We start from the raw sequence: 15,437 nt of genomic DNA, 5'->3' as shown, positions 1-15,437 counted from the left end.
CAGGGTGGGTGGGGGGGGGGGGGGTGGGATTAAGCTGTCTTTCAGACTGCCTTGTTCCATTTAAATTCTTGTCTGGGCTGTAATTCTGCCATTTGTGAAGGGATTTTAAAAATAACTTGGCATAAATGTTTACCATAATGAGATGACTTGTCATGCGCAAGACCCAGACTCCTAGCTCCAAGGTCAAGGTAACAAGAGGTTAAAGGTAAACAGGGTCTGTTTCATGTTCATTACGCTGCCATTCATCAAGAAATTTTGAAATTCCTTGGCTTAAATGCTCCCCATGAGATAAATTGTCATCTGTAAGATCCAGTCCCCTAGCTGTTTCTTGTCCACTGCATAGCTCTTCCATCGATGCAGGGATTTTAAAATAACATGGCATAAATGCTCAGGGCGGGTTAGAGGTAGATGACTGGGGCATTGCAAAATGTCTCACTTATCGTTACAGCTCTTATTAAGGTACTGTTGTTATGCGCCCCATGTGGTTCTGGGACGATCTGTGTATGAAAAGAATTGGAACCTATGCCTTACCCTTGCATGATCGTAAGAGGCGACTAATAGAGTCTTAACACTTGGTTTTGCTGTAACTCTGTGATTCCAGCAGGTATGCAAATTTTGATTCCATAACCTCATGTTTTTATTTCGATGTAAATAAGATGTGAAACCAAAATTTGTAGTCCTGTTTGGCACCATATAACCTATACTGTGTTGGTGTGCCGTAAAACCCAAATAAATAAATAAATACTGATTTTATGCAGGTTAACTTTTTATGATTTGATAGAAGACATAATGTCAGAAATCAGTCACCTCTTATCTAGAAGAATTGTTAACAGAAATGTTCTGAGAACAGGTTTGTACTGGAACATAATCCAGGAGTATTGGTTTGGTTACCTGTCCATTATGTATCTGAATACAAGTGAAAAATGGTGCAAAACTGAAAACAAACAAATCAGCCATGTTAAAGAGTGTTATTGTTCTCTTGACATAACATTAATGTGACATTAAGGTCTAGAAGAAAAAATTCCGGCTACACAGTCCTCTGTCTGCACTGCTCAACGGTTGAATTTAAAACCTCATAATTCATAGTCTTACTTTGACTACCTGGCTAACTGGGAAGGTTTATTATGCAAAGTAGTTCAGTGATGTGAAATAAAGGTGGGTGAATTTGACTATAACTATAGAACAGAATGTTTCACAATATCTGTTACCATTTAACTGTTTTAAATAAAAATCTTTTTATTGTTTTCTTAATTTCCTTTGCCTAACAGTAAAGCTTACAAAAAGTTTGAAGCCAGCAAACTTAAATCAGTAGGGGGAGCACGGTTCTATGTATCACTGGGTCATTAGTTCAGTACCTTGGCAGGGCATATGTTCTCTGTGATGATTATAAAAGATGTATCTGAAATCATTCATCTTGCACATCTGACTTATGATATGAAGTTTGCAGTTACTTGCATGAAACAGGTTAGTCCTAATACAGAATTAAGAGACAATAAGTGTAAATACTGTTCAAAAACAGCACTAAACCGAGAAATGACAAAAAAAACTTGTCAAGCTTGAGTACCAAGGCTAATTCTATAATATTCTGCAAAAGAATGTCATTATCAAGTTGTTGACTTCTTACTTCTAGACACAAACAGTCCAGGTGAAGCTTCGGGTCGAAAACCACTTCCTGTACCAACAGCAGGTGAGCCGTCAAGAAAATGTGGAACATCTTTAAGTATCACATGTGGGGACGATTCCGACAAAGACGGGTATCCATGGTACTTTCAAGGAGATTTGGGAGACGGAAGTGATAATGAAAGAAGTGAAATAATAAGTGTTCAGGTATATTGCCTATATAACGGAAACCTTTGGTACTTAAGAAAAATTAAAACTGGTTCAAAATAAATTCTGAAGATATTTCTCATGACTCTCGACTTCTTAAACTAAATGTATTTTAAGTTAAGATTGTTATACCTCCACCCCTGGTACAAAGTTACTTCGTATAGGACTATATTGGAGTCACACATGTCTGGTGGTCCATCTGTCCATGATTCATGTCTGCTTTGTATCTTCTTAATTTCTGTGAAGATTTTTTTTTTGAAAATTAACGCCAGATATTAAACTCATCATGACCACAGAGTGCTTAACCTAGGTCACTATCTATGACGACATGCAGAGCACACAAACCAGATCACATAGATCCAAGTTCAGTAACACACTATGGTTATTGGTCTAATAGCTTAACTTTGTGTCCACTTCTAAATTGCTAGGAAGACATTCATAAAAGTAGCCTCAGATATTTACTTCATCTGTGAAAAAGACATACAGGGAACACAAACCAGGTTTCAAGCTAATTGGAAGGTCTTACTTTGAACTAAACTATTAAATATTTCCTTTCTTGTCTGCTGCATATCTTCTAAATGGCATAGAATATTTTCACAAAACTAGCAGCAGTTCTATACCTGATAAAGTGCGTAACCCAGGTTACTAGGTCCAATGTCACACTTGAAGGTCATCTGTCTAATATCTTTACTTCTTGTCTACTTCATATCTTCTTAAAGCTTGGAAGATTTTCATAAAATTTGCATCAGTTATTTACCTTATCCATATATGTGCAAAGCGTACAACCCAGGGTACTAGACTTTAGAGCAAGGTTAACCTTGAAGTTCAAAGGTCAAGATAAAAAATATCTACAGTGCATTCGTGATGCTATGAATTGCAATTTAACGAAATACCAGTATACTACGAAAAGGTGCTGTGGTTCCGGCTGCTTTCCTTCTTATTTCTATGTAACAAAGTCGCGCTTTTACGAAAATGTAATTTTACGAAAAATGCACTGCTACGAATGTATTGTTATCCCCTTCAAGCCTGTTTTCAAATTGTTTTAGTTGCGATTTTGCGAATGTATCGTCTAAGTTTTCACACCTTCCATAGCTGCATGAAAAAAAATAGTATTGAAGATCTCTAGGTCAAATTTGAATATGGGTCATGTTGGGTCAAAAACTAGGTCAGTAGGTCAGATCAATGGAAAAGCTTGTGAACACTCTAGAGACCACATTTGTGACCCAATCTTTATGAAACTTGGTCAGAATGTAAGTCTTGATAGGTCAAGTTCAAAACTGGGTCATGTTGGGTCAAAAACTAGGTCATAGGTCAGATCAAAGGAAAAGCTTATGAACACTCTAGAGACCACATTTTTGACCCAGTCCTTATGAAACATGGTCAGAATGTTAGTCTTGATGATCTCTAGGTCAAATTTGAAATCGGTTCATGTGAGGTCAAAAAATAGGTCAGTAGGTCAGATCAAAGGAAAAGCTTGTGAACACTCTAGAGACCAGACTTGTGACCTAATCTTTATGAAACTTGGTCAGAATGTTAGTCTTGATGCTCGCTATGTCAGGTTTGAAACTGAGTGATGTTGGGTCAAAAACTAGGTCAGTAAATCAGATCAAAGGAATAGCTTGTGAACACTCTAGAGACCACATTTGTGCCCCAATCTTTATGAAACTTGATCAGAATGTTAGTATTGAAGCTCTCTAGGTCAGATTTGAATATGGGTCATATTGGTTCAAAAACTAGGTCAGTAGGTCATATCAATGGAAAATCTTGTGAACACACATTTGTGACCAGATCTTTATGAAACTTGGTGAGAATGTTTTTCTTGATGATCTCTAGGTCAAATTTGAAACTGGGTCATGTTGGATAAAAAACTTGGTCACCTGGTCAAATTAAAGGAAAAGCTTGTGAACACTCTAGAGGCCACAGTTGTAACCCAATATTTATGAAACTTAGAAAGTTTGGCTTGATGATTTGTAGGTCAGCTTCGAATCTGGGTCATGTCGGGTCAAAAACTAGGTCACCTGGTCAAATCAAAGGAAAAATTTGTGAACACTTCAGAGGCCACATTTGTGACTCAATCTTTATGAAACTGGGTCAGAATATTTTTCTTAATCATTTCTAGGTCAACTTTGAATCATGGTCATGTAGGGTCAAAAACTAGGTGACTATGCCAAATCAAAGGAAAATCTTGAAAGCCAAAGGCTCAGGGTGAGCTATTAGGATCACTCACTGTCCGGGGTCCGTAAACTTTTACTTTAAACGACATCTCCTCATAAACTACCAGGCCAATTTCATCCAAACTTCACAGGAATGTTTCTTGGGTGAAGCTCTACAACAATTGTTCAAAGAATTGAATTCCATGCAGAACTCTGGTTGCCATGGCAACCGAAAGGAAAAACTTTAAAAATCTTCTTCTCAAAAACCAGAAGCCCTAGAGCTTAGGTATTTGGTGTGAAGCATAGTGGACATCTACCAAGTTTGTTTAAATCATGACCCTGGGGTCAAAATTGACCCTGCCCCAGGGGTCACTTGATTTTACATAGGAAAATCTTAAAAAGTTTTCTTCTCAAAAACCAGAAGCCCTAGAGCTTAGATATTTGACATGTAGCATTGCCGTGGACCTCTACTAAAGTTGTTCAAATCATGACCCCGGGGTCAAAATTGACCCCCGCCCCAGGGGTCACTTGATTTTGCATAGATTTCTACAGGAAAATCTTCAAAAGTTTTTAAAAAATAAACCGGAAGGCCTAGAGATTAGATATTTGATATGTAACATTGCCTAGTAGACTTCTACCAAGTTTGTTTAAATCATGACCCCCGGGGTAAAATTGGCCCCGCCCCAGGGGTCACTTGATTTTACAAAGGGAAAATCTTCAAAAAAATTCTAAAAATAAACCAGAAGGCCTAGAGCTTAGATATTTGACATGTAGCATTGCCTAGTGGACCTCTACAAAATTTGTTCAAATCATGACCCCCGGGGTCAAATTGACCCCGCCCCATGAGGTTACTTGATTGTACATAGAAAAATCTTCAAAATTTTCTAAAATTAAACCAGAAGGCCTAGAGCTTAGATATTTGACATGTAGCATTGCCTAGTGGACCTCTTCAAAATTTGTTCGAATCTTGACCCCCCCCCCCACCCCACCCCAGGGTCAAATTGACCCAGCCCTAGGGGTTACTTAATTGTACATAGGGAAAACTTTATAAATTTGCTAAAAATAAAGCAGAAAGCCTAGATCTTAGATATTTGATATGTAACATTGCCCAGTAGACTTCTACAAACATTGTTCATATCATGACCCCCGGAGTAAAATTGGCCCTGCGCCAGGGGTTACTTGATTGTACATCAGAAAATCTTCCAAAAAAATTCTAAAAATCATCAGTTTGACATTTGAAACATGTAGCTTATATTTGTCTGGTGAGCGATCCAGGGTCATCATGACCTTCTTGTTTTAAGATACAGCCTCGAAATTTTCATGACATGCAAAGTTTTGCACACAAATCATAAAACTGAATTTCATTGACCATGAATGTGACCTACTGACTTTCTTAATTTTTTATCATCAGTTTGACATTTGAAACATGTAGCTCATATTACTCAGGTGAGCGATCCAGGGTCATCATAACCCTCTTGTTACTAATAATTTCAGGTTAAAGTTTAACCGCCTCTGTAGCCTAGTGGTTGAGCGTCTGCTTCGGGCGCGGGAGGTTGCGGCATTGTAACCAAAGACGTAAAAAATATAGTACTAGCAGCTTCCCCGCTTGGCGCTCAGCATTAAGGGGATAGTGCTAGGACTGGTCAGCCCGGTGTCAGTATAATGTGACTGGGTGGGGTATCACGCCACGTGTCTACGGCGTGATATTCCAGTGAGGCAGCACTATAAAGTTGGGCATTGTGCTCACTGCTACAAGAAGACGCCGTCCTTTATATGACTGAAGAATTGTTGAAAATGGCGTTAAACCCGAACACACACACTCAGGTTAAAGTTTTGATGCACTTTCACTCTAACTCAGTTATTACAGAATGGATTTGATTCCAACTTAAAATAGTTGTTCCACCTTACCAACCATATCATACTACACAAGGTCCATAACTCTGGCACCAATTATGATGAATTATGTCCCTTTTACTTAGAATTAAAGGTTTATTTTGATGTGTTTTCACTATATCTCAAGTTATTACAAATTGTATATGATTCAACATGACACAAGGTCAGGGCTTGAGCTAGGGAGCGACTTGAGTGAAATAGTCGCTTTGTAGCTCCCGACTTTGCTCTAATCAAACATGAAAGCGAAATTCAAGTGGCCCGATTTTTTTATCCACACTCCTCCAGTTATCAGCTATCGGCCTGTTGAAACTTGACGGGAATACACGATGGCATTATTTAAACTCCGCCTACTTCAGATTTCAGAGAAGTGCGAAGGTGACACTTGTTTTGTAAACTGACTGTTGATAAACAAAGCAGTAGGGATTTATATTACATAAGCTTACACATTCTTTTTTGACCTTTAGAAAATATCTTGTGTGCCGACACCAGCATATCAAAGAGACACCAGCAGATCAAAGAAGACGTGTATTCCATGTGATGTCATAGTGATGTCACTGCGATTGACATGTATTTAATTAACATACTTGTTATTTAAAGTGACTGACTGAGAGCATTAGCACTGGGCACAGGCACCAGTATCGGATCTGGGACAAAAAATATGGCCTTGTTTTCATCCTAAATGAGTTCAAAATGTAAATTATGTAGTGAAATATGAGCCCCCTTCAAAAGAAACATGTAGACATATGTATCTTTTGAAGGTGGCTCATATTTCACTACATATTTATGCCCCCCTTTGAAGAAGGAGGGGTATATTGTTTTGCAGATGTCGGTCGGTCGGAATGTAGACCAATCCGTTTCCGGATGATAACTCAAGAACTCTTGGGCCTAGGATCATGAAAGTTGATAGGCAGCTTGGTCCTATTAATTTTGAGGTCTGTATGTCAAAGGTCAAGGTCACAGTGACCCTGAATATTAAAACGGTTTCCGGATGAGAACTGAAGAACCCTTGGGCCTAGGATCATGAAAGTTGATAGGCAGGTTGATCATGACCAGCAGATGACCCCTATTGATTTTGAGGTCAGTATGTTAAAGGTCAAGGTCACAGTGACCCTGAACAGTTAAATGGTTTCCAAATGATAACTAAAGAACGCTTAAGCCTAGTGTCACAAAAGTTGATAGGGAGATTGATCATGACCAGCAGATGACCCCTATTGATTTTGAGGTCAGTATGTCAAAGGTCAAGGTCACAGTGACCAGGAACAGTAAAATGGTTTCCAGGCAATAACTCAAGAACGCTTGGGCCTAGTATCAGGAAAATTGGTAGTTAGGTTGGCCATGACCAACAGATGAACCCAATTGATTTTGAGGTCATTAGGTCAAAGGTCAAGGTCACATTGGCCAGGAACAGTTAAATGGTTTCTGATCTTCTTGTCCATAGGGCCTAGGGCTTTGATATTTGGTATGTAGCACAATCTAGTGGTCCTCTACCAAGATTGTTTAGATTATTTCCCTGGAGTCAGATATGGCCCCACCCCGGGGGTCACTTGGTTTATATAGACTTATATAGGAAAAAGCTTTGAAAAACCTCTTGTCCAAAACCACAGGGCCTAGGGCTTTGATATTTTGTATATGAAATCATCTAGTGGTCGTCTACTAAGATTGTTCAAATTATTCCCCTAGGGTCAAATATGGCTCCGCCCTGGGGGGGTCACATGGTTTACATAGACTTATATAGGGAAAAACTTAGAAAATCTTCTTGTCAAAACCACAAAGACTATGGCTTTGATATTTTGTAATGTAGCATCATCTAGTGGTTCTCTACCAAGTTTGTTCAAATTATCCCTCTAGGGTCAAATATGGAAATAGGGAAAAACTTAGAATCTTCATGTCCATAACTTATATCATTCAAATTTGGACCACATGTATAGTTTTGAGTGGCAAGATGAACCTTAACATGAGTTGACCTTGATCTTGACCTAGTGACCTACTTTCACATTTCTGTAGCTACAGCCTTCAAATTTGGACCACATGCATAGGTTTGTGTACCGAAAAAAAACTTTGACCTTGTTATTGACCTAGTGACCTACTTTCACATTTTTGAAGGTACAGGCTTCAAATTTGGACCACATGCATAGTTTTTTGTTCCAAAATAAAATTTGACCTTGATTTTGACCTAGTGACCTACTTTCACATTTCTCAAGCTACAGCCTTCAAATTTGAACCACAAGCATATTGTGTACTGAAATGAACTTTGATCTTGAGATTGACCTAGTGACCTACTTTCACATTTCTGAAGGTATAGGCTTCAAATTTGGACCACAAGATCACTCTGTAATCTCTTGTTAGGTTAATAGGTTAAAGGTCAAAGTCAGATTAAACCAGAATGGTAGAACTTTTGTTTACAGTGAGCATATAATATTTGTTCCTTGTACAATTACTGAATGCATCAAGGGGGGCATTTCATGTTCGACGAGCTCTTGTTTTCATTTTGAACTCATTTAGGATGAAAACAAACATATTTTTGTCCCAGGTCCGATACTGGTGCCTGTGGCACTGGGAGCTTGATTTATTTCTTTCACTGATACGGAATTAATTTGTTTTAATTGTATTTATATTTAAACGGTTTTCTTGGTTTGGGCAATCATTGCAAGAGTGAAAAGAACTTGAATTTGCAGTTTAATCACATTAGATACACAAGGCTAAAAATGATAAGAAAACAGAATCACTGACATTTTCAGTGAATTTGTTATTTACTTTAAATTAATAGACTTTGTAAACAAAGACAGGGAATAATAAAAATAGTAACGTTACATTAAGCATATTTAGTTCCTTTTTCATCTTGCATGTCATGGTGCTAAAAATCTGTCCACATTTTCCCTAAAATCTCGCCACTTCTCCCTAAAATCTCTCTAATTCTCCCTAATCTTAACTGAGGGGAAAGTGACTTCTCCCTAAAATCTTAGCCTAGCTTAAGCCCTGAACGTGCATCACTGATGCACCAATATTTCATGAATTATGACCCCTTTTTGCTAAGAATTATACTTAATATTTAATGTTTTGATACACTTGATCCTTATCTCTCTTATTACTTAATGCTTTTGACATAGACTCAAGCTATTATCTAATATTTCATCCATGTTGGAGTCATTAAACACTCCATTGACAGCTCCAGCTTTGTCAAATGTGCCCAGTTTCATGACTGAAATACTGTCGAAAAACGGCGTTAACCCCAAAACAAATCTATTGTAGGATAAAGACTGTTCAGGATTCTACAGCTGTTTCTTCTATTGTAGTCTTCTATTGTAGGGAAAAGAAACTGTCATAGTTCAGGATTCTACAGCTGTTTCTTCTATTGTAGGGAAAGGAAACTGTTATAGTACAGGATTCTACAGTTGCTGTTCCTTCTATTGTGGGGAAAGGAAACTGTCAAAGTTCAGGATTCTAAAGCTGTTCCTTCTATTGTAGGGAAAGGAAACTGTCATAGTTCAGGATTCTACAGCTGTTTCTTCTATTGTAGGGAAAGGAAACTGTTATAGTTCAGGATTCTACTGCTGTTTCTCCTATTGTAGGGAAAAGAAACTGTTATTGTTCAGGATTCTTCAGATGATCTTTGGTTCTTGGAGGAAGATTCTACAGCTGTTGAGGTACCATCAGACACAGAGTTCAGTATAGAATATGACATAGAGTCAGATATCCCTTCACCAGTTGAATCTGATCTCAGTTCTGTACGATCAGGAGAGGTAAGGAAGAGAGGATATTTGTTTGTTTCATTGTAAGATTGAAAAATCTTTCATGAGTGGACACCAGATGCAATGATTTCATAACCTTCAGTGAAAATGTAAAATATGGTGTGAAAGATACTGTGAAATCAGTCACTGGGAATATTAATAGTATCGCATAAGCTCAACTCAGGTGGTTATAATTGGTGCCCATTGGATTTTATAAAGCAAAATGTATTCAGCACAGTCCAGAGGGCAAATGTTCTCTGTGCAGATTTGACCAAGCAAACCTGATGTCAGCCTGTGTCCATCTTTGATTTTGAAGAAGAGTTTGTCTTACATTGCCAAGGGCTCATTTTCACACTTGTGAGATGAGTATGCCGAATAAAATACCCGTATGGGATAATCTGTTCACATTAAGCATGTCTTGCAACAACCAGTGTATTCTTTATTACCACCTTTTTAGCTCACCTGAGCCAAAGGCTCATGGTGAGCTATTGTGACCGCTCAATGTCTGGCGTCCGTCATGCGTCGTCCGTCAATCTGTCAACATTTCCTAAAAGATCTTCTTCTTGAAAACCACTGGGCAGAATTACACCAAACTTCACAGGAATGATCCTTGGGTGGCCCCCTTTCAAAATTGTTCAAAGAATTGAATTCCATGCAGAACTCTGGTTGCCATGGCAACCAAAAGGAAACATTTAAAAAATCTTCTTGTCCAAAACCACAGGGCCTAGGGCTTTGATATCTGGTGTGTAGCATCATCTAATGGTCCTCTACCAAAATTTTTCAAATTGTCCCCCACGGGTCAAATATGGCCCCGCCCCGGGGGTCACATGGTTTATATAGACTTATATAGGGAAAACTTTGAAAATCTTCTTGTACAAAGCCACATGGCCTAGGGCTTTGATATTTGGTATGTAGCATCATCTAGTGGTCCTCTACCAAGTTTGTTCAAATTATCCCCCTAAGGTCAAATATGGCCCCACCGGCCTGGGGTCGCAAGTTTTACATAGACTTATATAGGGAAAAAAGTTTTAAAATCTTCTTCTCTGAAACCACAACTCTTAGACCTTTGATGTTTGGTTTGTAGCATTGTCTTATGGTCCTCAACCAAAATTGTTCAGATTGTACCCCTGGGGTGAAAAGAGGCCCTGACCTGGGGGTCCCAAGTTTTATATAGACTTATATAGGAAAAAGCTTTAAAAACCTTCTTGTCAGAAACCGTACGACCTAGGCTTTTGATATTTGGTATGATGCATTGTCTAGTAGTCCTCTACCAAAATTATTCAAATTATGCCCCTGGGGTTAAAAGAGGCCCCACCCTGGGGTCACTTAGTAATTATGTGAGTTATATAAGAAAAATACTTAAAAAATCATCTGATCCTATTTCCAAGACTATTTAATTATAATTACCTGATGACCCCAAGTAACATGATGTCACTTGATTGTGACCTTGACCTACTGACCTACTTTCTTGTTTTTTAAGATACAGCCTTGAAATACTGATAACTTACACAATTTTGCACATAAATTGTAAAACTGAATTCCATTGACCATGAATGTGACCTACTGACTTTCTTAATATTTTATCATCAGTTTGACATTTGAAACATGTAGCTCGTATTACTCAGGTGAGCGATCCAGGGTCATCATGACCCTCTTGTTTATAGTTCTGGGCTGATATTCATAAAGCTCCTAAGGTAAAATCTTCCCCAAGGGACTAACTGAGGGGAAAATTCCAAAGCATTTTATGGATAATTATCAAGATAGTTAGAATGTCTAACAATATTGGGGTCAAAAACTAGGTCACCAGGTCAAATCAAAGGAAAAGCATGTTAACACTCTAGAGGTCACAATTTTGGCCCAATCTTAATGAAACTTGGTCACCCTCAATAAAATCTTGGATGAGTTCAATATTGGGTTATCTGGGGTCAAAAACTAGTCATCAGGTCAGATCAAAGGAAAAGCTTGTTAACAGTCTAGAGGTCACAATTTTGGCCCAATCTTAATGAAACTTGGTCAGCATGTTGCCCTCAATAAAATATTGGACCAGTTTGATATTGGGTCATCTGGGATCAAAAACTAGGTCACCAGGTCAAATCAAAGGAAAAACTTCTTAACATTCTAGAGGCTACAATTTTGGCTCAATCTTAATTAAAATTTGGTCAGATTGTTGCCCTCAATGAAATCTTTGACGAGTTTGATATTGGGTCATTTTGGGTCAAAAACTAGGTCACCAGGTCAAGTCTAAGGAAAAGCTTGTAAACACTGTAGAAGTCACATTTATGACTGCATCTTAATGAAACTTGGTCAGAATGTTAATCTTCATGATCTATAGGTCATGTTCAAATCTGGGTCATGTAGGGTTAAAAACTAGGTCACTAGGTCAAATCAAAGGAAAAGCTTGTTAACACTCTAGAGGCCACATTATTGACTGTATCTTCATGAAACTTGGTCAGAATGTTAATCTTGATGTTATTAAGGAGCAGTTTGAATCTGGATAATGTAGGATCAAAAACTAGGTCACCAGGTCAAATCAAAGGAAAAGCTAGTTATCACTAGAGGCCACATTTATGACTGTATCTTAATGAAACTTGGTCAGAATGTTAATCTTGATGATCTATAGGTCAAGTTTGAATCTGGGTCAGGTAGGGTAAAAAACTAGGTCACTAGGTCAAATCAAAGGGAAAGCTTGTTAACACTCTAGAGGCCACATTTATGATGGTATCTTCTTGAAACTTAGAATGTTAATCTTGATGATCTTTAGGTCAAGTTCGAATCTGGGTCATGTGAAAAACTAGGTCACCGGGTCAAATTAAAGGAAAAGCTAGTTAACACTTTAGAAACCACATGTATGACCATATCTTAATGAAACTTTGTAAGAATGTTAATCTTGATGATCTTTAGGTCAAAAGGTCAGGTGAGCGATACAGGGCCTTCATGGCCCTCTTGTTATTAAACTTGGGTCAAATGATAACCACATCAAGAACTCATGAGTCAGCCATGTTGGCTCAAGGTCAAAGGTATGAGCTCTGTATCTCCGAAACCTCTTGAAAGATTTTCATGGAACTTTGGTCAAATGATCACCTCATCAAGATGATGTGCAGAATTCATGAGTCAGTCATGTCAATTCATGGTCAAGGGTCAAAGGTTTACCCTTTTACTATCCTAAACAGTAGCAGGGTATTTAGCTGTCTTTCAAACTGCCTTGATACTCTTGTCCGTAGTTTTAAGTTGAATATTTCTCATCCGATCTTCACAACACTTGAACAAGGTATGTTTCACCACAAGTCAGCGGCCAGGTTCGATAACTTGCCAAACCGGCCAAGGCATTTCGGAATTATGGCCCTTGAATTCATACATGTGATAAGTTCAGAATCGCAAAACTGGAGGTTTGCCATTTTTCAGCTGGAGTTGGCCATGGGTTCTCAAAACTGGAGGATTTTTATCGACATAAATTAAGCGTGCGAACACGTAACTTAGAGGCAAAATCCAACATTTTTGGCCACACAAAAATGTATATAAGTCTACACCAGAAGAAGCAATCCTCATAACTCTTGATTTAAATTTTGACAGAGTTATGCCACTTTTTAACTTCATTTTGTTTGTTAAAAGTTTTATATAATGTCTAATATCTCTGTTACAGTCAAAGCTATTGGCTATTATCCCCTTTTACTGGCAAAACTTTAATTGCCCCTTTTACTGGCAAAGCTTTAATTCAGAGTCAGTCAGTGAGAAAAGTCGAGCATGCTATCTTACAGAAGCTCCCTCTTGTTCTAACTTTAAACTTTCTTAACAGATTAAATTTGTAGAAACAAAGTCTCCATTTAGGTCTGAAATGAAGGTGAGCATGCATTAACATTATTCTACTCGAGGACTTGAAAAAAAAAACGAAGCTCTAAATTGGTCTGAACACAACTCATAAATTATGTAAATTCCTTACCCCACCCACTTTCGTATAAAAATACTGATGATTTTGACATGAAAAATAAAACAGATGTGCATCAACATGTATTTACCCTTACCAAAATAATGTAGATTGATGTTATCAAATAAATGTGTGTTTTCATCCAGTTTTCAATGAAATATGTCCGATTTAGTAGCAAATTAATTTGGTAAACATTGGAAGAATTTAACTCCATATTAAGGGGAAATATATTTAACACTCCTGTTCTAAAAATAGTAATGGGTTGGTTTTTTCAACAATTATTTATGTGATTTTATTACCGAGCAAAATTTTTCTTTGAATAATCACAAATCATTTCAGTTGGGAATTATTTCTTATGACAGAGTTTTTTGCTTCAAATTGGTAAAAAAATGGAGCTTAATTGGCATTGAGAATGGGATTTTGACCCTCCCGCACTGGAGATCACATGTATGCTTGAATTACAATGTACCTAAAATTACCTTTTTTCCACTTGTTAGCCCTCTTAACAGGTTTTTCTTTGGCCTTTTTTTAGCCATTATTCAGCTATATTCCCAATGCCAAAAAGTATGTATTTTACCAAAATGAGTGTAAAAAATTCTCATTCTCAGTCTGAAAATAATTTCCTCAAAACTGCATAAAAATTGACCAATTTATGGACAGTTTTGTAATGGAAGTATTGTTAAAGAAGTTCTACAAAGTGAAACAAGTGTATGAGAAAATGCTCGATCACATCCTTACTTTATTCTGTTGGACTAAATATTTCCCACTTTGGAACATTTACGTGTCAAAATTCCCAATTTTGGGGGTAAAGGCTATGTTCCAAAATTAGGTAGAAAAAACCTGCTTAAGGTGGAATGCGCCTAATCTGAAGTTGTTGGGTTCCATTTCGAAATTTTGTTTAATATAAAATTCAGCATATTCCTCATAGAATGCGTATTTTACTTTTTTGACCGCTTGATGTCCGTCGTGTGTAGTGCGTTGTCAATTGTGCGTAGTGTGTCGTCCATCAACAATTTCTAAAAAAAATCTTCTTGAAAACCACTGGGCAGAATTACACCAAACTTCACAGGAATGACCCTTTGGTGGCCCCCTTTCAAAATTGTTCAAAGAATTTAATTCCATGCAGAACTGTGGTTGCCGTGGCAACCGAAAGGAAAAGCTTAAAAAATCTTCTTGTCCAAAACCACAGGGCCTAATGCTTTGATATCTGGTGTGTAGCATCATCTAGTGGTCCTCTACCAAAATTGTTCAAATTATCCCCTTAGGGTCATATATGGCCCCTGCCCCGGGGGTCACATGGTTTATATAGACTTATATTGGGAAAATTTTGAAAATCTTCTTGTACAAAACCACATGGCCTAGGGCTTTGATATTTGGTATGTAGCATCATCTAGTGGTCCTCTACCAAGATTGTTCAAATTATCCCCCCTAGGGTCAAATATGGCCCTGCCCTGGGGGTCCCAAATTTTACAAAGACTTATATAGGAAAAAAAGTTTTAAAATATTCTTCTCTGAAACCACAACACTTTGACCTTTGATATTTGGTTTGTAGGATTGTCTTATGGTTCTGACCAAAATTGTTCAAATTGTACCCCTGGGGTGAAAAGAGGCCCTGACCTGGGGGCCCCAAGTTTTATATAGACTTATATAGGAAAAAACTTGTCTGAAACCATTTGAGCTAGGCTCTTGATATTTGGTATGATGCATTGTCTATTAGTCCTATACCAAAATTGTTCAAATTATGCCCCTGGGGTGAAAAGAGGCCCTGACCTGGGGGCCCCAAGTTTAATATAGACTTATATAGGAAAAAACTTGTCTGAAACCATTTGAGCTAGGCTCTTGATATTTGGTATGATGCATTGTCTATTAGTCCTATACCAAAATTGTTCAAATTATGCCCCTGGGGTTAAAAGA

General features: G+C 37.8%; 1 protein-coding gene across 1 annotated transcript in view; it reads left to right on the top strand.

Annotated features, from left to right (window-relative positions):
• LOC123529217 (E3 ubiquitin-protein ligase Mdm2-like) overlaps positions 1 to 15,437 on the top strand; it is a 59,646-nt gene that overhangs the window by 25,744 nt on the left and 18,465 nt on the right. Inside the window, exons 5-6 of the mRNA XM_053522223.1 lie at positions 1,631 to 1,827; positions 9,443 to 9,613. Of these exons, the coding sequence (XP_053378198.1) occupies positions 1,631 to 1,827; positions 9,443 to 9,613 (368 nt within the window). The remainder of the gene's footprint in view (positions 1 to 1,630; positions 1,828 to 9,442; positions 9,614 to 15,437) is intronic.

This window comes from Mercenaria mercenaria, chromosome 13 (assembly GCF_021730395.1).
Source record: "Mercenaria mercenaria strain notata chromosome 13, MADL_Memer_1, whole genome shotgun sequence".
NCBI classification, from domain to species: Eukaryota; Metazoa; Mollusca; class Bivalvia; order Venerida; family Veneridae; genus Mercenaria; species Mercenaria mercenaria.
The sequence above is the reverse complement of the archived record's forward strand: the minus strand, read 5'-3'. Positions and strand labels throughout refer to the sequence as shown.